Below are 24,941 nucleotides of genomic sequence, written 5' to 3' on the forward strand. Positions count from 1 at the left end.
TATGGATCTTATACTCCTATTATTTTGTTTTATTTTTTCTTTCTCCTTTCTTTAACCCTGGCATCAATATGTTCTGTATATACTTGTTAATTACCAATAAAGTTTGAAAAAAAAAAGTTATTACAGGGGGAAAAAACGATGAGAACAGCACGCGCCTCTCTGCTTCCCCGTTCTCCGCCCTCAGTAGGAACAGGCTGCGTCAGACACGCCCCTCCTCCCTCTCAGTTGCTGCTGCAACCTGCACTCGGCATCTTCCATCACAGGGTCGCGGAAAAAATCGCCTTTCTGCTCTTAAGCAACAAGTCATTCTGTGGATGCACAGGTATCATTTAAAAGGTGAGTGACTGGTTGGTTGATGGGGCCCGTTTCCTCTGCGCGGACAGACTTCATCATCGGGTTACAACTGGCAGATCATAAATTGAGTGTTTTGTTCTGGTTTCATTAATTCAGTCTTTCGTATTGAGCGGTTGTTTTTCAAAAACCTCGCCGAAGTTAGCGTGTCAAAACACTGATGGCACATATGGACATCAATTTAAAGGACGTGTAATTTTATGTTTTAACTTAAAACTGTTCAAGTTTCATCAAGTTTTCTTGATCAGAAAGTAGTTAACGTAAGGAAAATGTCCGTTGTCAAAGCAACATTCCATGGCGCCAAACGCAATCAACAAATGGAAAAAAAAAGTCAGTTAGTTTAGACAAAATTACACTATTCTGTTTGTTATAAAGCTGTTTGTGTTGCGGTTTGTCTGATCATCGGAGTGCGTAGGATTTGACATCTGCGCGCACTTTGTTGCAGAGCTACAGTCGATACGCCGATCAGTGTGACTCCAACAGGAGCAGCTTTTAAACCCACACCGCCAGTTATTCACTGGCAATAACAGTAGTCAGCTTTGACCATGTGATTGCATGATCACAGAAACAGGTGTTTGCGCGCGCAGACAGGTACCAGAAACGTGGTGCACGCAGGTTTTAGTGAAATGCGGGCAGAGACACGTCAGGGGCCCTCAAAGATTTATTTCTGGTAAAATCAGTGTGCTATTGTAACACACTTGTTGTTACTGTGTTTTCGTGCCTGTCCAACACTTAAAATGCTGATAAATTTTATTAGCCAACTCAACCAAGAGCAACTTAATCTGCAACTGTGCCACTTTAGGGTCTGTGAAATTTAAATCACCTTTAATGATCGTGTAATCAAAAATAATTTGGCATATGAACTGATAATAATAATGACAACAACAACAAAAAAAACCAGTAGAAGCTATGGCACTGTGGAGTTGTTCATTTCAATAATTTCCATGTGTGTGTGTGTGTGGGGGGGGGGGGTTTCACTAATGCTGCTTGACATAAATTTGAATAAGCTTCTCATGTTTTGGTAAACTGTCTCGGAGCCCAGACAATACTCATCTCTTCCTCTTGGATCTTCTCCAGGATGGAGGCCCTGTTAAATGAGTGGCTGTGGCGGGAGGAGCTCTGGCTTCCTCCTGGGCATCACTGGGAGGACATGAAGATGACGGAAGAAGAGGGCCACTTTCCTCTACCAAGGGATCTCATCGACACTTTGCCACTAGTGATCACCTTTATATTCCTCAGATATATCTTTGAGAGGTGAGACCATCACAGCTGGAGCATGAAAATCACACATGCAGAATCTGCCTTTTCACTGTTGTCACTAAATTGCGTGTCATTTGCTGTGCTGAAATCAGTGGGGCAGTAAGTTTTGTGGTATAGACCTACTTAACAATTTTGTCCTTTTAAATGATACCTAATTAGCTGAATGAAAGTTAATTATGATGTTCTTTTGTGGGGTAAAAACAATTTTCTGCTTGACTTGCTATTAATGCCCTATATGTTGAGGCTGTAGATCAGACAGGCAGTAAGTATTCCAGCCTTGTGATAAATGTGTGTTAAATGTGTACATATGTGTTTTGAGGAAAATGCCTGGTATGGCATTTACAGAAGTGATGTTTGTATCTGAGATAGGCCTAATGATTGGCTACTAATGCTGATTCACTCTAAATACTGGACAAATTAGCAGCCTTTGCAGTTAATTGGAAAGATATACTCCACACCAACCACTTATTGCTCCATCCATCCATCCATTCTCTTCCGCCCAACCACTGATTGCTGTTGAGATGAAATAACTTTAATGATTGCATGTAAATTCCCACTAGAGCGTATTGTGTGTATTATGCTTCTAGAGATTTCCTAGAGTAGGTCAGTATACTTCTGCTGTCACGCCTAAAGGGAATTCAGTGTTATCTCCACACCTGGCAATATCTTAAAGACTGTGTTTGGTGGATTTTCACTCCTTTTTTGAAACATTTAATAGAATTCCGCTTAACCATTATAATTTTAACACATATTGTCTCATTTTTGCATTATTAAATAAAAATAATTATCTAAGGCTATACTTTGCTCCACTTAATGAGTGAGTGCATCTAATTTGATGACACGCTTATTGTGAATGGCAATTCCAAAAAGTTATCTCAGTTGAATGTTTATGGGTTTCAGGCTGTTAGTAGCACAAAATAAGATACCTGATGAAGTAACCCTGAGCTCTAAGATGGGACTGTGATGGATAAACTGACTAATTGGTGCATTTATCAACAATAAAAATAGTCATTTACTCCCCATCTGGCAGACATTAGTGGCAATTTGTTGGCAGAACACTTCATCACATTTTCACACCCTTGTACCTCTAAAAATAATGAGTAAATTTGTTTTATTAAATCACAATTATTCTAAATCACTATACTACACTTCAAAACACCATACAACATAAAAGCAGACATCAGCCAAGTGCAGAAAGCAGTGCAGAAATCTTAATTAAATTAAGAATAAAGAACACAAAGGATATCATGCAAGGCAATCTTTGTTGGTATTGGATGTCTTAAATCATATCATTTAGCCATAATATTTAAATGTTATTCTATTGTTTTTCCATTAGAATAATCTATCTAAAATAGAGACCAAGGGGTTTAAGAGCACCCTGCTACATAGATTCCAATATATATGGAAAATGAATGAGGCAGTGTTTTGCAATAGGCAGTGCCTGATATCCAGTATTTCTTATTAAGGCTTAAAAAAATATGGTGACATTTATACTTGTTAACAGGGCTGCTTTAAAAGGAAGCCTCACAGCAAACCTGCTTGTACAGTTAACTAGTTCTTCTGGCAACAGGACAAGATTTTATTTTAAACTGACAAAGATGAGATACGTGTGATGGACCAGCAGATACGCTTGGTTTTGCATGCTTTCCCTTATCAGCAACTATACTATCTGTGTTTGCTGAAAAATTGCACAAGCCGCCTCGGTATGAGCTGTGTAAGATTAGTACCATCATTTGTACCTTCATCAGCTATTTATTAGTAGATTGGTAACATTAGACGTAATAGGAGTCAGGGGTCAGAGGATAATAGCTCGTGCTGAATGCCAGCATGCTCTTGTGCGAGTTGTAGAGATGGGCATTTGTCATTTGTGTGTGTGAGTACATGGCAGTCAGCTGGAAGGTGTGTCTCCACTTGATCTCAGGCCACAGCTGTGAGTGTGTTTGTGTGTGTGTGTGTGTGTGCACGCGCGCGTGTGTGTGTTCCTGTAACCAGAGTACTGTGTGTCTCTCTGTGAAGCTGCCCTGACCTTCTCATTCTCTCTGATCTCACTCTCCATGCTCATTTCAGGATGATTATCTCTGAGATAGAGTTACACACACGTGATTATGCACATACACGCACACACAAATACACAAACACATTTATCTGAACATCTATCTATTGCTCATACCCTCCTATTGTATTTTTCTGTTGCTCTGTCTGTCTCCTTCTGTTTCTTGTCTGCAACACACACATGTGCGCACACACACACACACACATTTATCAAAAACATCTATCCATTACTTGCACCCTCATATTGTATTGTTCTGTTGATTTGTCTGTCTCCTTCTGTCTGCAACACATACACACACACACACACATACACACAGATCAAGTGTCACATGATGCCATATCAGCTAATGACAAAGGCTCCCTGGGCAAATGTCACGGTACGCCCATGGGAGCAGCTCTACAGGCTGTCAGGAGCAGCATAATGAGTTATCCTGTTGCTGTTCTGTGTTTGGATCACGTTAAGCATCACACATTAATCCTGCAACAACTGTAAAAAGAATTACTCTCATTTGTTTTACTAACAGGGTTGCAGTTGCTATGAAATATAGCAACTGCAAACCTGTTAGTGTGTGTGTGTATATATATATATATATATATATATATATATATATATATATATATATATATATATATATATATATATATATATATATATATATATATATATACGTATACACACAGACACACTTTTTTTAAATTAATTCATTATTTAAATTTTTTTATTTTGGGCAGCACGGTGGCGCAGTGGTTAGCACTGCTACCTCATAGTTAGAATAACATCTAGAAGGTCTGGGTTTGATTCCACCTTGGCCCAGGCCTCTCCCTCTCTCTGTGTGGAGTTTGCATGTTCTCCCCGTGCCTGCGTAGGTTTCCTCCCACAGTCCAAAGACATGCACTTAACTGGGGTTAGGTTAGTCTCTGGAGCTTGAAAAAAACCTCAATAGGCCACAGGACCTCAATAGGCCACAGGAAACAATGGAGCGGAGTCCTAAATTGGTTTCAACTGAAACCACTGATTAAATATGACCCACGCCCCCTTCACACCTGGGCACATGTGTTCACGCACATGATCAATAGAGGGTCATAACCACCTCCAGGGGACTACGCCCACAGGGGTTTAAATACCTGGGTCTCTCCACCATTTGGTTGAGAACTGAAGAAGCCTTTCGGATGAGAGGTGAAACGTCTTCAAGAAACAAAAAGAAGTCCAGTCGCCTTTTTCAAGCTCCAGAGACTACTATGACCTGGATGACTGAGAATCTACACAGACATATGGGGTTAGGTTAATTGGCCAATCTAAATTGCCCATAGCTGTGAATGTGAGTGTGAATGGTTGTCTGTCTCTCTGTGTTGGCCCTGCAACAGGCTGGCAACCTGTACAGGGTGTACCCTGCCTCTTGCTCTGCCCCCCCCCCGCGACCCCAAACAGGATAAGAGGATGAATGAATGGATATACACTTTTTTTTTCCCCCTCTTCATCTCTCCTGGTCTTTGTCTTCTTCTCAGGAACATTGCGATCCCACTAAGCAGAGTCCTGGGTGTTAAGGATCAGATTTGGATTCGACCCCGTTCTGTCCCAGAACTGGAGGCTTTCTATAAACGGAACAGCCGGCCATCGCAGGTTGGTATTTTTCTTCCTCCTGAATTACTGTTGATGTTTTCCTAAAAACTAAATACTGTAACTGTCCATAGCATACCGTACTGCAGTAATGGCATATGTAACAACACGGAATCACTGGTTTCAATGTGACAGTCATCTGTAATTTCTAGATATATATATATTACACCGATACATGAACAAATGAATTATTAAAATCATTTTAAAAAATGCAGCCCAATATGTTAGAGATTAGATTAAAAGATTATCTAGGATGCTCGCTGATTTTTAGAAACCTTAGTGTACTAAACATATGGAAAGATAGATATGATTTCATGAGAGCGCGCTATATAAACAGATACCCTGCACACTAGATGCTAATTTAAACGGGAGGTCTCACCATGTGCCATTCACTCATAATGTGTAGTGTGTTTCTAATAATCAGGAACACTGAAGGTTTTACCTAAACCTCCAAACACAATTGCACAGACTGAAAGAATCGGTGTGATGCTACCACATTTGTGTCGAAACACAGTTTATGTATGCTGAGTGTGGCTCCATTGTGGGTAAAAGTATGATTGTTTGACAGCTTCCTTTGGAGCAAGGAACTGTTTAAAAACAGGCAGTCCCTGCAGACACAGTAATGCAGCAATAATTTAGTTATCAAGCATGCATTTAAATTCTTTGTAGAAGGTGTGTTCGCCGCACAGTATGAGAAACTATTAACTTCCTTTAAAATGCTGCATCATCAGTATGCTGTCTGTCCACCTCGGTTGTATTTGACACTTTTTTAAAATCAGCATTTCCTTTCGTGCATCTACTCATTGGAATTGTTAGGCAAAATCAGAATTAAAATAGTAATAATTACAGTCTAACTATTATTCTTTGTAAGGTTATCAACAAACACGTGCAGACAAGCTCAGAGAAAGTTCGGTTCACAGGGAAATTCTCCACCCACCTCTCGGTTTCATTTGGCACTGCAACACTCATGTTCCTGTGCAGACAAGCAGGGCTGTGCACCTGTCGGGGCAAGACACGACCCAGCGTAGCAAGTGGAAATGCGCTGCTCCTTGAGTACCTTTCTGTTTCTTTTTTGTCTTTGCCCGAGTGTGCTCTGGCTTATTTGCAAAGCTTCTATTTCCATGTGAGCCCAGGCAGCAGGAGCAGCAGGTGATGACTTTGCTGTCCGGGCATGTAAATACTAGGCCGCAAACACATTACCGAACATACAAAGTAGATTTTTTTTCCCAGAATGCAAGGGCTGTATTTGCATTGCACAACAATGTTTCACTGTCAGTGTGGTGTCACATTTTATCCTTTAATACAGTGCAAGTGTGTGTGTGTGTGTGTGTGTGGGGGGGGGGGGGGGGGGGGGGGGGGGGGGTGCATGTGTTACACTTAACCATGCAATTAACTTTCACTCAGAAGGACCTTTAGAGCTGTGATGTAACCCTGTGTAAAGTATCAGGGTGCAGAAAGAGGGGGGCAGGGAAGATCACACTAACAGCGGTCATGTTACACACGCATTAACAAATGCTTAGATTAAGCACACCTATGTTCGTGGGTACTGAGCTACATGTTGACAGGACCAGGATGCGATTTGTAACAACTGAGCTGTAATGGCGTTTTAATAATGTCTGCTATGAGAAAGCAGCTTGTATTAAAATACTTATGCTGATCTGTATCTGTGTGTGTGTGTGTTCAGAGTGAAGTAGTGAGCTTGGAAGACCAGTGTGGACTCTCCCAGAGACGGATCCAGACCTGGTTTAGACGCAGAAGAAACGCGGACAGACCCACCAACACCAAAAAGTTCTGCGAGGCCTCGTGAGTTTTACACCCATACACTCAAACATGAGCAAGTTACTGGCATTCAGAATAAAAAAAATTAAAAAATAAACCTTGCATGTGGATGTCCCTGTGTTACAACTTAAATTTAGGTCAGATTTAAATTTAGGTTGTAACTTCAGTTTAAGTTGTTGTGTGTCAGATATCATATATGTGCTTGGTCAAATTTTTGTCTGTTCCTCTTTATCCTTGTATTTTTTCAGTTTGCACGATATCCTGTGACATATTGTGTTTTTCATCTGTGCAGATGGCGGTTTGTGTTCTACCTTGTAGCATTCATAACAGGCATCAACTCTTTAATTAATGTAAGTGTGTTTGTCACTTTTTCCTTTCAAATGATATTTATAACTACAATATTTAAATAACATCAGTGCAAGGATAAATGTCATGTGAAGGCTTATTGTTTTCTCGATCTTCTAGACTCCATGGTTCTGGGATCAGAAAGAATGTTGGACGGGTTATCCCAAACAGGTAGGGGACCGGAGTATTTTGCTGTGGCTGGTCGTATTCTTTTGATTTTCCAAAGTACCACTGGGTTGCATGTACTGTGTTTTGCATCATAAGTAGTAGCTTATTTACTTCATGAATGTAATTTATCAATCAAATATCCAAAACTTTTGAAAATGTCTCAAAAATGGTCATTTGGTGCTTTTCTCTGCTGTATAGAAATCTAAAAAAAAAAAAAAACTGGGAAAGCTCAAATCTGAATTTCCCTGACAAAAACATGAATTTGATCAACAACTAAAACGACAGAAACATCTGTGAGCTGTAATGTGCAGTACTAAAAGTGAAAATCTGCCTCAACTATTACTAATTTTACTGAGTGGGGACTAAAACATTAGCTGCAAAGCAACGTGTTACGAAAGTGTAGGAGGATTTGGCAACATCACATCTGGGATTCATAATGCAGACTGGCTGCACGCTCCACCCACAAACTTTCATCTCCACTTTTTCCCACTTCCTTGACTGCAAAGCTCTGAATGCATTTGTGTTTTTGCTACGTTTTAAAGCTGACGTCTCGGCTTTAAAATGAATGATGGCGTACATTCTTAGCAGAAAGTTGCAGCTCTCGTTGTCTGCAGCTGCTGCAGACTTTTTTTCTTTCTTTCTGAGGTCTCGTAGCTTCAGACAGATAATAAGGATGTGTCTTTAGGGTAAATAACTCAGTCAGCTTCCCTCCATTGTGCCGCTGCAAACTTTGACTGCTGAGTTTAATGTGAATGCTTTCGTTTGAGATTACACCTTGACTTCCTATGCATAAAGCACTTCCTCTCTTTGCTTATAAATGGGAACATGAGGGAGTTCGTGTGTGACTGGGCAGGTATGTTTAGAACAAAGGGCTCTTTTCGGGAGTCTTTACCTCCACTACCCAAAATCTCCAGGTCTGTTTCAGCAGACGCTTGGAGGAGGCAGTTTAAAATACCACTTATTACACTCTTTTTGTTCCTGAAAACATACAAACACCTTTGTGTGTGTGTGTGTGCATGGGGGGGGGGGGGGGGGGGGGGGGGGGGGGTCGGTGTCATATCTGTCTGTGAATGCGTCTCTGTTTGTCACCATTGTTCCTTTCTGAGTTGGACGGATGAGGATGATGTTTGAAAAGCTTCTGTCTTACTGTCACTCTCTTCCTCTCATTCTTTAGCCGGTGGCCAAGGTCCATTACTGGTATTACATGTTGGAACTGAACTTCTATTTGTCCCTGCTTCTAAGTCTCTCTGTGGATGTGAAGCGGAAAGTGAGTATTAACTTGTCAGAAAACACACAAAAGGACACGTGTAAATCTTTAGCTACATCCTGTTAACTTGGTTTAAGGAGGCATTGCTGCTATATCAGATTTGAATGAAAAATACAGCCTAAAACTAATCATTGCAGACAATCCTTTCCAGTAAAATACCGCATATGGAGCTGTTGTTTATACCACTGTACTTTTTTTTTTTTTTTTAATAGTGTGTGTATGTGTGTGTGTGTTTTAGGATTTCAAGGAGCAGGTAGTGCATCATATTGCCACCATAGTTCTCATCTCTTTCTCCTACTGTGCCAACTATGTGAGGGTTGGGACCCTCGTCATGGTGATTCACGACTCATCTGACTTTATTCTCGAGGTAAAACGCCACACCCGAATCCAGATCACATTAAACCGTATGTCCACATCAGCTCTGTTCCTCCTCGTGCTTCTCACCTTCCATTGTTGTGAATATACAGTGCTGTGCAAAAGTCTTGAGCAAAATATAAAGAAATGACTAATGGCTTGAGCACAGCATTGTATCAGGGGTTAATCACTGAGATCACTGAGCTTTTGTTAGAAAGTTGGAGCAAAGGAACGGAGAACGTACAGACTGCATCTTTATGCTCACGGGTAAAAGTGTCAAGTGGAAAATCATTACACAAACATCACAGGGAACTTGAAATGAATTCAGCCATTGTATTTTTATTTTTTTTTGTGAATGTTTCCTTATTCTTCCGTGTTAACACACACATCCTGTAGAAAGAGAGCTGTACACAGAAAATGATTATCTTCATTTGATATATAAACTTTTACCGTCTACCCTCTCAGTGACAGTTGTTCCATTGTCCTTGGGTTTCTGAGGCTGATTTTCCTGGGTGCTTTCAGCGATAAGATCTGAAAATGAAGATCGTTACGGTGATCCATGAGCTGAGAAAATATGTAGAGTTAGTCATGTCTCCTCAGGCATGACTGTGTGTCGCCTGGACACTGATAAAAGTCACAAAGAGAAACTAATGAGAGCTGGCGAAGCAATAGCAGATTAGTTAGGACCACATACCACAAGTGCAAATGAGTTCAGCAGTTTGATTCAGAGCCAGCCACACCCCAACATTATGTGACTCTTCTGCTCTCTTTGCATTTGTTTCCTGTGTCTCTGCACTTCAAGTAATATACTGAAATTGCAAGAAATTATATTTTACATTTAAATTAAGTCGTTTTCATATTTAAATTTCTTCAGCCATGTTTTTTTACATTTTATTTGAATTGGAGACGTTGAACTTTACGATCACACCTACAGAATTTAGAGGCAACTTCAACGTGTTCACTCGTCTCTGTAAGTTGTAGGAACTAAACTTTCAGCTTCTTTTTTCCTGCAGTTGGGTAAAATGTTGAAATATGCGGCGTGGACGAGGACATGTGACGTGCTGTTTGTCGTCTTCGCGCTGGTCTTCCTCGTCACGAGGCTGGTTGTTTTTCCAAGCAGGTAAGATCCTGTGATGGAATGTGGACTGATAAATCAGACGTGTATTGCAGATATCTCAGTACACATGTTGGCTAGTAAGCAATAAAGTATAAGCATAATAAGCATAATATAAAGTATAATCAATGTAAAACTAGGTTTGAAGTTGGTGTAAGAGCACGAACAAGATGATTTTCCAACTGCAAGTTTCCAGTTATCAGTACAAAATATACCACAAGCAATATGCTCTAAAGCTCAAGAGCTGGGAGCGTTGAAGCAACAGCAGACTGAATCAAGGCTCACTGTTCCAGAATCATCCACACCACCCTGGTGGCTTCTCGTGAGTTCTACGAGCCTTTCTTCGGTTATTATTTCTTCAATGCTCTGCTGTTTGTTCTACAAGGGCTGCACATCTACTGGGCCTATCTCATCTTGTGTATGATACACAGGTTTGTCTTCAAGGGCAAGGTAAGAGGAATTCTTTGTTTAACCAGCAAGTGGTAGGAGTGGCGGGGTAATTGAATTGCTCAATCTTTTATTTTCCTCCATAGGTTGAGGGTGATGTACGCAGTGATGAGGAGAGCGAAGCAGATAGCAATGAACAAGAGGAAAAGCCGGAGGAAGAAGGGAATGATTCCAGCTCGGAGCAGAGGAATGATGCAGTTAACTCCAAACTGGCATCTGTCACGGTGCGTGAGCGGGCTGTGAGGCTGGGTAAGGTGGTGAAAACCCAAATGCAGGACTCAGGAGACGACAGGCAAGAATGATGAGAAGCGCGTATTTATTGAGACTGGATGTGAAGTGACAAAAAGAGACTGACAAATAAACCTAAACTGGGAGTGAAACTAGAAACACTAGGGAACAGCGAGCAGAACACAGCCATGGACACTAGTGATGAGACTGTGAAACCGAAGCTTCGATACGTGCTTCGAACCCTGGGCTTACAACTCCATAGAACCACTGTTTCGAAGCTTTCATCAGGACGAAAAAAATCACGTGACATATGACATCCGAAGCAGCAATGGCTTCATTCCCGAAATGAATCACGTGACTGGTTCCTTAAGAGCAAAACTGAAATTTGAGAAACGTTTGCACAAAAGTGCCTCCTTTTCTTCTCATTTTTTTTTTCCCTCTGTTCCTTGCGGGTCTCTGTGAAAAACAGTTGAACAAACAATGTACTTCATTGAAAATGCCCCTCGTAGTTACACAAGCACACCCAGGTGATGCCATGTTTTCCCAGCACTCTGCTCAGTAACACAACGCACACATTCATAGAACCTGATATCATGATATTCGGTTATAACGTGTGTGCCTCAAACATTGAGTTTTGTGTGTGTGTGTGTGTGTGTGTGTGCGTGTGTGTAGTTGAAAGCATTGCATTTCTCCAGGAGAGGGCGCTATAATTGAAGCTTCGCGTAATGAACCTATTTTCGACAAAGCTGGTTCAGTGCTTCAGAAAAGCTTAATTTTCTCATCACTAATGGAAACAACAGCAATCCGACAAGAGACAAAGGGAAGACTGAGACCATAAATACACAGAGGGATAACTGGGGAACAGGCAATAGGTGAGGGCACAGCTGAAACTAATTACACAGACCAGACAAGGAAGTAAAGCTAAGCACAAAGCACCTGGGACAAAGGACTGTCAAAGTAAAACAGGAAACAACTAATCGAAGACAGAAACACAGACTTGACACACTCCACAGGAAATAACACAACAAAACACATCAGACCAGAGACATGACAGAGGGAAAGGACAGACACAGGTACCACACAGGGAACAGCGAATCACTATAAATAACTATAACTAACAAATATAGAACTAATGCCAAGAAAGGCTTCAAAGAGCTGAAATTTTATTTGCTGAATGAATTTGAAGAGCATTTGAAACTTCCCCATTCATTTTGAATGGCAAAAATGAAGATTATAAAAAGTTCAATATCTTAAAAAGTATAAAGGTTACTAAAAAGAAAAGTAATAGCATAAATCTCCAGAACAGGCTGAACGTTTTGATACCAGAACGGTGTTTGTAGCCCAAACGCTGCTAGGGTTTTAGCTACAAGAACAATACTGTGAATGCTTTGCAGCATTCACAGTAATAAGCTGCCTGGGAGGGCTATTTTTCAAACCCCATCTGCAGATACACACTGACATAACTGTGCTGCATACACATGTAGCCATGCTGATTTTTTTTTTTTTTGTCCAGGTTAAAATGAAACTAGTGGATATTCACATGGAAGGATTAAATCTCACCATAAATCACACAATAGCACAACATTATATTTGCATTTTGTACCCCAAACAGTTTGACCTGAGTGAGAATTACTCAGCACACATTCAGTCTAAGATGAATATGCTTATATTCATGTGACAAATACTGAAAAAAAGCAGAAATCAGAGTACTTTTCTTTTTTAATTTTATTAAATTTTGTCAATTTGTTCATCAGTTTACAGTTTAATTTGTTAATTTGCAGACTAAACAAAAAATCCAACAATCAGACAATCCCCTATGACGATTTGAGCAATCATTTTTTTTTTAAGGTTTTTCTTTGTGATTAAAAATCTGTTTTGAAAATCGTGTTTCGTCCAGAACTTAATCGAAAGACTGCGTCTGAATCGCTACTTACTCCGTCTGATTCTGGCGTCACAAAACATCAAAAGCTTTCATGTGTTCGGTAGCCCCGCCCACAAGCAAGAACGCGAAATGAGCGTTGCTTAGCAACCGATGCACACAACGGCGCCGTCCGCGTCTCTGATTTGAATGAATGAAACTTTGATTGCTAAACTCTGAGACGGCAAGTGTTTCTGCAACTTCACTCGCTCACCTGGAGGCAGAGACCTGTCAAGTCTCCCGTTTTGGCCGGGAAATTCCCGTATTTTACCCCTCTGTCCCGGCGTCATCCCGTATTTTTATTTTCCTGTATCTTTCCCGTATTTTCAGTTTTCAATCTTTTAAAGCATTCCTGTGCCGCTCCAAACTGAATTGTCACTATCACTAGGTTAGTGCCGACAGCCGGAACAACCCCATAAAAACAAGTGGACCTCAGTGCGCCCTTTTCACAGAGTTCGGTGACGTGTTTCCGGTTTAGTTTAGCAGCATAAACAAATCCGCGCTAGGGCTCAGCGTTTTTTTGTTTTTTGCTTGTTAATGAAGGAGTTGGAAGGTACTTCCTCTGTTTGAAGCCTCACAGTTTCAAAAGTGTACATTTGACAGGGTTTAGAGACACATTGTTTGAAAGTAGAGAAGCAGCTCTACATTTTGAGCATAAAATGATGGCTGTAGCGCAAAGAGTGTGGACACAGTGGCAGTTTAAAAATAAATTTTCCACCTGAAAGTTTTGAAGTCTCCCACTCTACTAATCAGGCTCCCCCTCTAGCAAACGCAATACACAACCATTATAAACTCTGAAACGGCTGAAAAAACACCTTAAACTTAAACGCTCACTGTGCTTAAACCGTAAAAGATTTTGAAACACCAAGTAATAGCTGAAAGGCTTGGCTTCATTTTAAAGCTTAAATGGTTTTTCTAGCTGAAAGTATGCTGAAGTTATTAGCTTTTAAAGCCTGAAAGGATTTGAAAAGGATTTGAAACTTCCCCATTCATTTTGAATGGCAAAAATGGAGATTATAAAAAGTTCAATATCTTAAAAAGTATAAAGGTTACTAAAAAGAAGAGTAATAGCATAAATCTCCAGAACAGGCTGAACGTTTTGATACCAGAACGGTGTCTGTAGCCCAAACGCTGCTTGAGTTTTTAGCGACCGAAGGTTTTTGGAGTACAAGAACAATACTGTGAATGCTTTGCAGCATTCACAGTATTGAATGCTTTGCAGCATTCACAGTAATAAACTAAGAAACACCATGAAACAGAAACATAAGAGTGAAACCACAAAATGCTGGGCATAAGGCCCAGAACCATGACAGCATCGCTGGATAAAAACTGTGTCCTCAACAACCTCACCAACCATACGAATATAAACAGCAGACTCCCCAAAACCAGATAGTGGAGCAGCTTCCCTTCACATCCACCAAGCTTCACTGGAAAAATGAATCCTATTCCTTCCACTTCCATCCCCTGACCTGATGATTTCAGGTCAGGGTAGTTTTTACCTCCTGCTTATGAAAAACAGGGCAAAGAAGCAGAGGTGATTGTAGAGCTCTCCACCCATCATCATTAATGTCACTCAACACTCAACACTGCTTAACGTAAAAATACATTTGATGGGCTGTTTCTTGTATTACAAGAACTTGTTTGTAAATAACTGAGGGCAGCAACTCATTTTGAGATATTAAAAAAAATCATTTTATAAAAAAATCTTAACTCTTGCGTAATATGTAGTGTAATATATTTCAAATGGAACAGACTTAAGACTACAACTTAATAGAAATTCACCCCGACTGATTTATATCCACATGCATTGCTGATTATGCATAGAATCATGAAGAACACTGATTGTAATAAATCTTTATAGACTGTTTTTATTAATTGTTTACTTAGCAGTTCATTTTAATCTGTGACAGAATACAAACTTCTACTGCAGACCTCCCTTATGAATAGGAAAGTTGTGTTTTTCTGGTTGATTTAGGCATTTACTTGAAATCATGTCTTAGAAGAAATGTGGCGCCCCCTGGTGCACAAAGAAGACCATATCTTTGTATAGAAGATCCTGCCCCTTTCTGATGCCTTCACAAAAAAAATCTTGCTCCTAGAAATACTGAACTGTTTGTGTGTATGGTTGTGTTCCTTTTTTTTTTTTCTTTTTATCTCACTGAGTATTTTTGTAACAGACAGCAGGTTTTCTTAGGTTTTTGTTAAAGTTTGCTTCCCGCCGGTCTTTTGTTTTGTGCCTTGGCTGCTGTGTTTTTCTACTAAGAACTTGATATGAAGTCTGTGTGCTACTAGGATTCACTGTTTTGAAACAACACAGAGAAAAGGCCTTACTGTAACATGTGTCTTTTTGCTTGGTAATTTGGTGAGGCTGGTTCTGCCTTGTTAAGCCGTGAAACCGATTCACACAGATGGGCATTATTGAGCTGTTTTAGATACTGGAGTCAAAGGCAAAAGTTACACTCCCCTCCAACAGCACTGGAACTGGTGCAGTCCCTTTATTTTTGCTGCAGACTGTAAACATTCAGGTTTGACATTAAAGTATGAATATGAGACAGAAGATTGGCCTCACTGTTCCAATACTTCTGGAAGGGAGTGTAAATGCTCTAGGTCAGACAGTAATCTGGAGATATTAGGAGAGTAGAGCATCTAGGATCTTTCTGTCCAAATGTTGGTTGCATATTTTAATATTTACCACAGTGTGCTGTAATGTCTGTTGTTATGATTTTACATGTATTGCCCCAACATGCTGGAGAGCAGCAGCCCAGTGTCTATGCTGCTGCAGATGAATGCAGGTTACAGTTACACAGCATGTGATTCACTAACATGGCATTTTGGGACCTCGTGAAAATGTTTGGCTGCTGTGAAATCATGCTAATCCAATTGTCATTTATGTAAAGATGGCTGTGATTGGACTAGAATCAGGGCGCTGTTTGTACCAAGATATAATTGCACTGAAGCCCACAACACAAGAGGAGTTTTAAAGTGAAGTTCTAGAGTGCTGAAAGGGCTGATCCACTGAATGACACTCTTAGAGACCCATTTGAATATTGTGTTTAATAAGATATAAAAGCAGGAGAAATGTTTTCATAAGAGTTACACTTGAGTGTTTTATTATGACTGTGTGCTGCTGATTGTGTGACCACATGAAACGTTTTAATAAATTACTTCTGAATAAAACCTGTACTGACTAAGTGGAAATTCAGTCCACCCTCTTATGAAACATGTTTGTAAATTTAGTTCATACAAATGAAGCGTCACTTTTAAGAGAAGAAAAGTACAGGTAACCACATACAGTACTGTGCAAAAGTCCTGAGCCACCCCTCATTTCTTTATATTTTGCTTCCAAGGAGCCAGATGTTCTTGTAGTTTTTTCAATGTGGTCTTCGGTAATAGTTCTCCAGGCTTTTCTTCGGACACTGGCTGCTTTTTCACTCATTTTCAGTCCAGTCCTTGTGCCTGACCATTGTCAGAGGAATGTTTTGTTTGTTAAGCCACTAAATACTCACGCATATGCCTGAAAGCACACCTAACTCTGTGAATTAGTGGCGTTTTGCCACATAACTTAGCAAAAAAACAATTATAAATTGTATCTATAGGCACTTCATTACCAGCAATCTGTTGCATAATTTATTCCCATTTCTTTAGATGAATAAAAATGCCAAAGATAACACAGTTTGACAAGCATAAAATAATATTTTTACACCAACAGAATAATTAACAAAGAGATGTTAGTCGAGAACTTGGCATATCTCAGCATGGTGTCCAGTGCGTCCTTAAAAAAACTGAGGAAACTGGACAAGTGGGGTGGCAAAAAAAGAAGTGACAGGCCTTAAAAAGTATCTACAGCAAATAAACAGTATCTGAAAGTCATGTCCTTAAGAACTAGATAAAAAAAAATTTAATCCAGCAAAGGACCAAAGAGATGCATCTGTTTCTGCAGCTGATGCACCTACTGTTCACTGAAGCCTCATCAGAAATGGTCTCAGTGGAAGAAGAAGCCATTCTTAAGGAAGGGAACTGGGGAGAAAAGGCTGAGGTATGCCAAATTACACAAGAACGGGACTGAAAATCAGTGGCAACGGGTCTGATGGGAGTGATGAGTCCAAACGTGAAATTTTTGGTTCAAATTATTGTCAGTATGTTGCATTTCAGCCAGTGGTGTTGGACATCTTGTTAAAACTGACAGAATTATGAAGACACAAAATACCATCCGGTTTTAATGCACCAAGTAATACCATCTAGAAAGCATCAGATTGGCTACATTTTTCATTACGACAGTGATCCCAAACACATGAAAAAAAAGCACACTTCTTTCAGCTGCTCCCTTTAGGTGTCGCCACAGTGGATCATGTGCCTCCATCCCACCCTGTCCTGTTCTGTCACACCAGCCCTCTGCATGCCCCCCTTCACTAAACCCATGAACTTTCTCTTTGGTCTTCCTCTTTTCCTCCTGCCTGGCAGCTCCATCTTCAGCATCCTTTAGCCAATGTACCCACTATCCCTGCTCTCTTTTGCGACTTTAACTTTATCTCCAAACTGCTCAACCAGAGCTGTCCCTCTGATTTCTAATTCTGTCCATTCTGATTACTCCAAATGAAAATCTTAGCATCTTATTCCTGAAAACTACTTAAAGAAATTACAAGAAAGCTTGCATAAGAGTTCAGGCTGTGTTGAAGAATAAACGTGGTCATAATAAATATTAACTTTCAAGCTTGTTAGAATAATGCAAACACTGTTTTTAACCTTATATAATGCATTTCCATTTATATTGGCACATGGTTCAATAAATCGCTGCACCCCTTTCCCATTTTCCTGACAAAACTTAAAGAAATGAGGGATGGTTCAAGAGCTTTGCACAGTACTTTATAATATTCTAGGAGACAATGTTTTTGATTCAATCATATCTAATGGTCATGTGACCATTCTCACAGTGACGCATCCTCTGAGGGGCACAGGACAGGGTATGGCATCATCTACCTCAATGCAGGTGTCTATGTAAGGGTCCAGCAGCACCATGTTTGGGGATGCTTTGTTACTTTTTCTCTCGCTGACCAAGTATATCTGGCCAGTGACTGAGGTGCAGCCACAGAAGAACTTTTTGTTCAGACATTCCTCCTCGAGCACAGTCCACTCGTCTGTCTCTGTGTCAAAACGCAGGGTTTGGCCACCGAATAGGTAGAGGGCACCGTTAAGCTCCGTGGCAACCAGGTCATATCTAAACAAAAATTTTTTAAAAAGTTTAAGCTTTCTGTTTAATTGTTAACAAATTGTCCCATATCCTTTATTTTGAAATCTCATACTGAATAAGAACGTAACTTTGACAGTATCAGAAAGATGAACTGAAAATTCACTCACCGTGGAAATGGAGAATGGGAGACCACATCCCACTGATTCTCCTTCACCACATACCTCTGAATTCCACCATACACATCGCCGTTTTCATCCAGACCGCACGCCACGTAGATACACAACCCCAGAGCAGCAGTGGCTGCCCTCTCTACAGCCCTGACCATGGGGCTCACTCCCTCCCAGCCCTCCTCTGACCCAAGAACCAGCCTTTCTACATCAGCCACGAGACCTTCATCCATACTACCCCCCAGGACATACAGTACTGAATCTAGCCCTATGGAGCAGTGGCTGTGTCTTGACTTCTGCAGGGCCGGCCCATCCACCCAGCGCTGGTTTGCACATTCATATATCCGGACCCAATCCACACTGAACCACAGAACATCCCGGAAGTATCCTCCTGTCACAACCACATTGTCTCCTAATCATTGAGAAAATAAATCAAAAATTATGTTTATAAAGAAAAAATTGTAACTTATAATTGAAAATTATAATGTTCAATAAAATGTTACAGTATGTTGTTAGATTTTTCATTTAAGATAATGAAACTAATTACAACATTAAAATTCCTTATTTTAAACACTGCATATGAAAAACAAGCACACATCTAACTTTTCACTTTTATCACTTTGATTATTTTATCATCTTCATTGCCAAAAACATCACCAACTTCATTATGCATCTATTACCGACTGCAGCTACAGAGTACTGTGTGAGGTTCTTCCTCTGCAGAGGCGCACAGCTCTGCCATCTACTGCTCATCGGGTGATACTGGTACAGCGCCTGTTGTTCCTGATCATGAGGCCCGCCCAAGACAAAAAGAGTCTCCCTGGCCCTGGTCCTCTTCATTGACCTGCCTATTGACCAAGATGCTGGAAAATGTTCATTGAGCTTTATGATGAGCTTGGCTCTGGGGTCAGAGCTTTTCATTCTGGTCAATAGTTCAGTGATAAAAGGCAAAGAGAGAGATTCAGGCCTCACCAGCTCAATGAGCTCTGGAAAATGTTCTTCTCGTTTAGGGTCAAACGACGCCCAGCGCAGTATTGCCTCAAGGGCCAGATCATCTTTGTGGATGGCTAGGTCATCACTGGCAAGTAGATCTGCTATTGTCTCTTTTGAGAGTGACAGAAAATCCTCCTCACATGAGATAGCAGAGAAGTGAGTCAGCACCACCTGTCGTGCTGCAGTATAAAGCTGAATGCAGCCCAGCTGCCAGGCATAGGCCATCATTCCTAAACAGTTGCTGAGATGCAGCTCACGCTCCAGGAACTTACAGCACAGCAGTCTGGCTCGTTCCAGCTGTAAAAAGTCAGCCGTCTCAAGGATGCCCATAACATTTTCTCTGTTCAAAGTTAGGCTGCATGTCCTGCTATATTCCATCAAGGCCCTGAAATGCTGCAGTCCCAAGCCTTTAATCTCCACCCGCCTTTTGGTGCTCTCCACACCACCGCCAAAGAACAGAGCCCTGAAGTAAGGACTCTGGTGGGCCAGATGTTGACGGTTGACGTAAAAAATCTCTCCTTCTACTCGTAGGCTAGCATCAGGTATTATATCTCCCTCAGAGTCCTTCACATATGAAGTGGATTCGTCCTCTTCCACTTTTTGTATTTGCTCTGATTGAAGTGTCAATTCACAGCTCTGCGGTTTCAGTTCTCTGTCAGCCATGTCACAACAAACAGCCACCCCCTCCTGTTTTTATGCATGGTTCCTCGTCCTCTTTCTCCTGTACAACACACCAGCTGGTGTTATTAATAAACTCCCCCCTTCTCAACTAACTGCTGGCAACACACAGCAAGGGAAAGGAGGTCAGTTAGAAAAGCAGATGCTGATTATAAAACCCAAATGCCTTTAATGTACAATATAAAACTAACTCTCGATATCAAATTTATTAAACTAAAACCAACAATAATTTATAAATACTCAATAAATTAATTAAAAAAAAAAGAGCAATGACGTCAAGTAAGGCGCTCGGTAATCCGATTGGTGGAACATTTCCGAGGTCAAAATTTCACTTCCGTGTCACACAGCTAACATGGCGGTGAGTTCGGATAATTTTCTCTTCTATTCAAATACGTTTTTACCTTTTCAGCCTTTAACATTATCAGATATGCTGTTAGCCCGTGGGCGTGTATTCCAGCTATGACCCTAGATACAAAACAGCAATTTGAAAGTAATATGGTGTGTTTTTTTTCTCACGCTAGCTAGCATGGCTAGCCGAGCTTACCTGGGCCCATGCTCAACTGGTGTTTGTGTGCTCGGTTAGCTCGCGGGTGACTCACACTCACATCCTTTCTATTGTTGTGCTTTGTGCAGGATAAAGACAAGAAGAAAAAGGAGAGCATCTTCGACTTGTCCAAATACATCGACAAGCCGATACGTGTCAAGTTTCAAGGAGGACGAGAAGGTAGGTGGATTAGTTGTGATAATAAGCTAACAGTTAAGCAGCCCTGCAGGATTAGTTTGCCTGTTTTCCCAGCTAATTCAGACTTTTACAGTGTGTATTTGTTTCCTTCTCAGCCAGCGGTGTTCTCAAAGGATTTGACCCTTTGCTGAACCTGGTGCTGGACGGTACAATCGAGTACATGCGCGGTAAGTGGGTGCAACTCTCACATGTTGTTGTAATTAAGTGGAAAAAGGCAAGACCATTCAGTAAATGTGATGACGGCATTGTCTGAAGAAGAAACGCTGATACAAGACCCAAACTTCTAAAATAGCACTGCTGGTGATTATAAATATAGAGTATTGCAACAGCTTGCCCTTGCTGTGTTTAGAAAATGGTAGAAAAGGCATTAGTGTCTTTTGCTTTTCTTTCTGAGAATTGAAAACACATTAGATCTCATTGGGGGACAAAAGAATATGCTGAATTAGATATTGAGATTATCCATCTGTGGATATTTCTCCCTGGACCATCACTGTCCCACCACCAATGTTGAACAATGTTACAGACAGCACAATGCTCTTTACAGCTTCTCCAGGCCCTTTCATGTCAGTCACATGTGCTCAGGGTGAACCTGCGCTCATATGTGAAAAGCATAGTATGCCAGTAGTGGAGGTGTCAATTCTGATAGTCTGTGACAAATGCCAACCAGGCAGTGAGCACAGGGCCCTCTAGAGCAGTGGTCCCCAACCTTTTTTGAGCCGTGGACCGGTTTAGTGTTAGAAAATATTTCCACGGACCGGCTTTTAAGGTGTGGCGAATAAATACGTCAAAATAAATGATATGACCATAACCAAGTGTGATATTTTCTACGTATAATAATAAAAAACGGGAATCCACTTTGTAGTCGTATGCAACTCTATCAGCAGCGTTCTCGTAACATCCCGCCTCAACATGAATAACAGGCTCTCTGCCCACAGCGCTCCCTGGTCAGCTGTTAGAGCCATGGTAAAACATGCCTTCAAAATAAGATACACCGCAAAAACAAATACAGTAGAAATCACCTCAGTCGGATTCAAATGGCCCAGTTTGGGGTCTATTATCGAATTTCGCTGCAATGGCTTCTGCTTCATCTATGAATTTGCTTCTGCAAATTTTATAATCTGAAATTTTACTCGTAAGTGCAAGTTTGTAGCTTACACTTGCCACGATTGTCCCCGGTGAAATGAACTGATATAAACACTAAAACAATTTCCAGGCGTTGTTAGTGTGTGTGTGTAGTTGTGCACGAACGAGCCGATGCATGGAAGTGGGCGGACAGGAGCTGAGGAGGGTTTTAGCGCTAAACTCATCCAGTTTATGCGATCACATTTAACTGGAAATTTATTACAATGGGACCAGATTTTTCATCCGAGGTAGGTGAATATCCGACGGATTTATGTGATGATTTTATTGGAATTAATGTTAGGAAAAATCAGGACCTGCAGATGCCATCCAACTAGAGCGAAAACCCGATTTGTGCGACTTCGACTTAGGTGATTTTTACTGTATAAAGCGCATGAAAAATACAACTCACCATAACACTGAATCAGTGTAAGCCCCCTGAGCTTGTTTCTCTGATACTCATTTTTGCTGGCTTCTGGTTTGACTGGGTTCGGCCGATTTCACATGGAGCGTGGCTGCAGAGCCGCGGTGTCAAGCGCTGGAGAGTCAGTTTGATGGCTGGGTCTACCTCACTGCTATCCCCGGTGTTGATAAATAAAAATGGTAAATGGACTAGTTCTTACATAGCGCTTTTCTACTCTTGTTGAGCACTCAAAAATTTAAAGAAGCGTTATGTAGGTCAACCAACCGATTTCGTTAGACAGGCCTGAAGCTTCTGGGTTTAATTTTAGCGGTGACGTATCATGTGAGCAGAAACGTCTTGACACGTCAAGAGGAAGTCATGGAGGGAAGTAACGGAGCAAATCCACCCATTTTTCAAAATAAAATATAGTTTAGGCGCAGATAATAAGTAAAACGGAAATAATTTAAGTTATTTATTCTTTATGTGCGGCCCGGTACCAAATGTCCCACGGCCCGGGGGTTGGGGACCTCTGCTCTAGAGGATGTCAGGCCCTCAGGCCACCCTCATGAAGTCTGTTTCTGATTGTTTAGTCGCAGACCTTCACACCAGCAGCCTACTGGAGGTCTTTTTGTAGGGCTCTGCACAAAGGTGCAGATACTGGTCCTATGATGGGTTAAGGACCTTCAACAAAACTGTCCTGCTCTCCTAAAATAACTGCCTGTATCCTGGAATCTCTTCCACGTTCTTGAGACTGTGCAGGGAGACACAGTCAATAAATGCAATAGCACGTATTAATGCACCATCCTGGAGAAGTGGGACTACCTGTGTGACCTCTGTAGGGTCCATGTATTGCCTCATGCTACCAGCGGTGACGCTGACCCTCGGGGTTGTCTCATTGTTGCCCCTGTGGTCCACCTGTTAATTTCATTAACACCAAAGCAGCTGAAACTGATGAACAGCCCCCTCTGCTACTTAACTGACCAGATCAATATCCCAGTAGTTTAACTGAGTTGGTGCTATCCTCTGATTAAGAGCTGTTCCTTTTTTCTCTATTTTTGAGCAGTGACAGCATATACAAACAAAAATAAACTTCAGTGCAACAATGTAGTTTCATAATAAAATACATTGTTTAGAATTTCCCCCAAACGGCAGCAAGTTACAGGATTTTCTTTCACTTAAGCAACTGAAAATGAAGTGCTCTGCTGCTGGAAAGAGGTAAAAATAATTAACTGATAATGAGTTGCTATATACCCACCTTTATCAAACGAAAGCAGGTACAACAGATTTGTATAACAAAAACAAATGTTAGGAACTTAGAACATTTCCAGTATAGCTTCACCAGATAACAGGACACTGACCCTTTTCTCTTTTTCACTCATCTCCATAATTTTCCTCACAAGTACTTTGATCCTTTGCTCATACCGAGGCTGCTGGCTTGTGGTTGGCTCTGAGCTCTGGGTCCTTTAAGCTTCACACATGCTGAGAAGCTTCCATGCTAAAGACGTGTGTGGGTGTGACTGTGCACATGACTATTTCCCTGCACTGCTGTGCCCTTGTTGCACATGCATGAAATGGACCAGCTTGTAATTGGACATATGGGAAGGCTGATTGGCCTGTTATTGGTCAGGGCAGAGAATGCTGGAAATCTGTCAGTTCTGGTCCCTGGTTGTCAGTCGTTGCACCTCTAATATCTTTACAGTCTATATGTATGATTTACAGTTCAAAATCATACATTTTAACTTCTACTGGGTCTTGGCTCTGCCCTTCATTTTATCCAGTCTGAATATCTGCTTAGCTCCTCTCTCCTTAAAGCCAACTTTCTTCTCATTTTCTAATCCATGTAAACAGAAAGTTTAAATAGCAGGTGGGTGGAGTTCCTGTGCTTAAGGTGACTGTATTAAGGATGTGCATATCATAGTGGATTTAGGGTAGAAGAAAACATTACTTCAACATATGCTTGCCTAACTACTAAAACCTTGTCTAAGTTTAATATGAGCATCCACCATCAGCTGCTGTTTTAGATGATGTGACACTTACTTGTGTGCTCCTGCAACTCTTGTGTTTAGATCCAGATGACCAGCTGAAGCTGACAGAAGACACCAGGCAGCTGGGGCTAGTGGTCTGCAGAGGAACCTCCGTAGTGCTAATCTGCCCTCAGGATGGCATGGAAGCCATACCAAACCCATTCATACAGCAGCAAGATGGCTAACACATAAGCTTCCTTGCTAACCTATCCCATAGAATTGTTCACATTCTTGAATATTTCGCTGTTTATTTTTTTGTTTCCTTTGTTTGTTTGGATTTTTGTAAACAACCCATAATAGATAGTGTTTGTAGAATTGTACATTTTCTCAGTTTAAACGTGTTTTCTTTGTTCTGTTGTTAATAAAATATGGGTTTATGAGATTTGCAAATCGTTGCATTGTTTTTAAGTTACATTTTACAGAATGTACCTCCTTTTTTTGGAATTGGGGTTGAAGCAAAGGTCTTGGTTAGAGCTGATTTCTGTTGGATGCTCCTTATTCCCTTGAATTCATAGAGAATGCTCATTGTACTTTCACAAACAATGACTTAACAGGTTGCAACCACCTGACAGAAGTCTGATTCACCTTCTGGTTGTAAACAGGGATCCATGTGAGCGATCAGTTAACAGACCACTGGATTTGTTATGTGTGATCTTAAGGTTTTGAAAGGCATACTGGGAGTGTCTGTGAGAAGATAAACCATTCAAGCCCGTCTCCACACCAACA

At 40.9% G+C, this 24,941-nt stretch overlaps 1 protein-coding gene across 2 annotated transcripts; it reads left to right on the forward strand.

The window, feature by feature from the left end:
* Nucleotides 1-181: 181 nt before the first annotated feature.
* On the forward strand, nucleotides 182-24,605 carry lsm7 (LSM7 homolog, U6 small nuclear RNA and mRNA degradation associated). Of its 2 annotated transcripts, XM_030727487.1 has the most exons (14): nucleotides 182-336; nucleotides 1,429-1,605; nucleotides 5,170-5,284; nucleotides 6,966-7,084; nucleotides 7,353-7,410; nucleotides 7,526-7,576; nucleotides 8,748-8,840; nucleotides 9,079-9,207; nucleotides 10,208-10,314; nucleotides 10,602-10,758; nucleotides 10,842-10,979; nucleotides 20,561-20,651; nucleotides 20,765-20,836; nucleotides 24,258-24,605. In XM_030727487.1, the coding sequence occupies exons 2-14, from the start codon at nucleotides 1,430-1,432 to the stop codon at nucleotides 24,398-24,400; spliced, it is 1,449 nt and encodes a 482-aa protein (XP_030583347.1). In that variant the 5' UTR covers nucleotides 182-336; nucleotide 1,429; the 3' UTR covers nucleotides 24,401-24,605. The 2 variants fall into 2 exon arrangements, with proteins under 2 accessions (XP_030583347.1, XP_030583348.1); XM_030727488.1 differs by lacking the exons at nucleotides 182-336; nucleotides 1,429-1,605; nucleotides 5,170-5,284; ... (6 more) ...; nucleotides 10,602-10,758; nucleotides 10,842-10,979 and adding an exon at nucleotides 20,229-20,285.
* The last annotated feature ends 336 nt before the right edge of the window (nucleotides 24,606-24,941 follow it).

Source organism: Archocentrus centrarchus, chromosome 4, assembly GCF_007364275.1.
Source record: "Archocentrus centrarchus isolate MPI-CPG fArcCen1 chromosome 4, fArcCen1, whole genome shotgun sequence".
In the NCBI taxonomy this organism is placed as follows: Eukaryota; Metazoa; Chordata; class Actinopteri; order Cichliformes; family Cichlidae; genus Archocentrus; species Archocentrus centrarchus.

Excerpts from the sequence above, each read along its gene's own strand:
- lsm7 (XM_030727487.1), top strand. The coding sequence starts at position 1,430 with ATGGAGGCCCTGTTAAATGAGTGGCTGTGGCGGGAGGAGCTCTGGCTT. Across the intron at positions 5,285-6,965 it reads GGAACAGCCGGCCATCGCAG|AGTGAAGTAGTGAGCTTGGA; the intron begins GTTGGTATTTTT and ends GTGTGTGTTCAG. Across the intron at positions 10,759-10,841 it reads GGTTTGTCTTCAAGGGCAAG|GTTGAGGGTGATGTACGCAG; the intron begins GTAAGAGGAATT and ends TTTCCTCCATAG.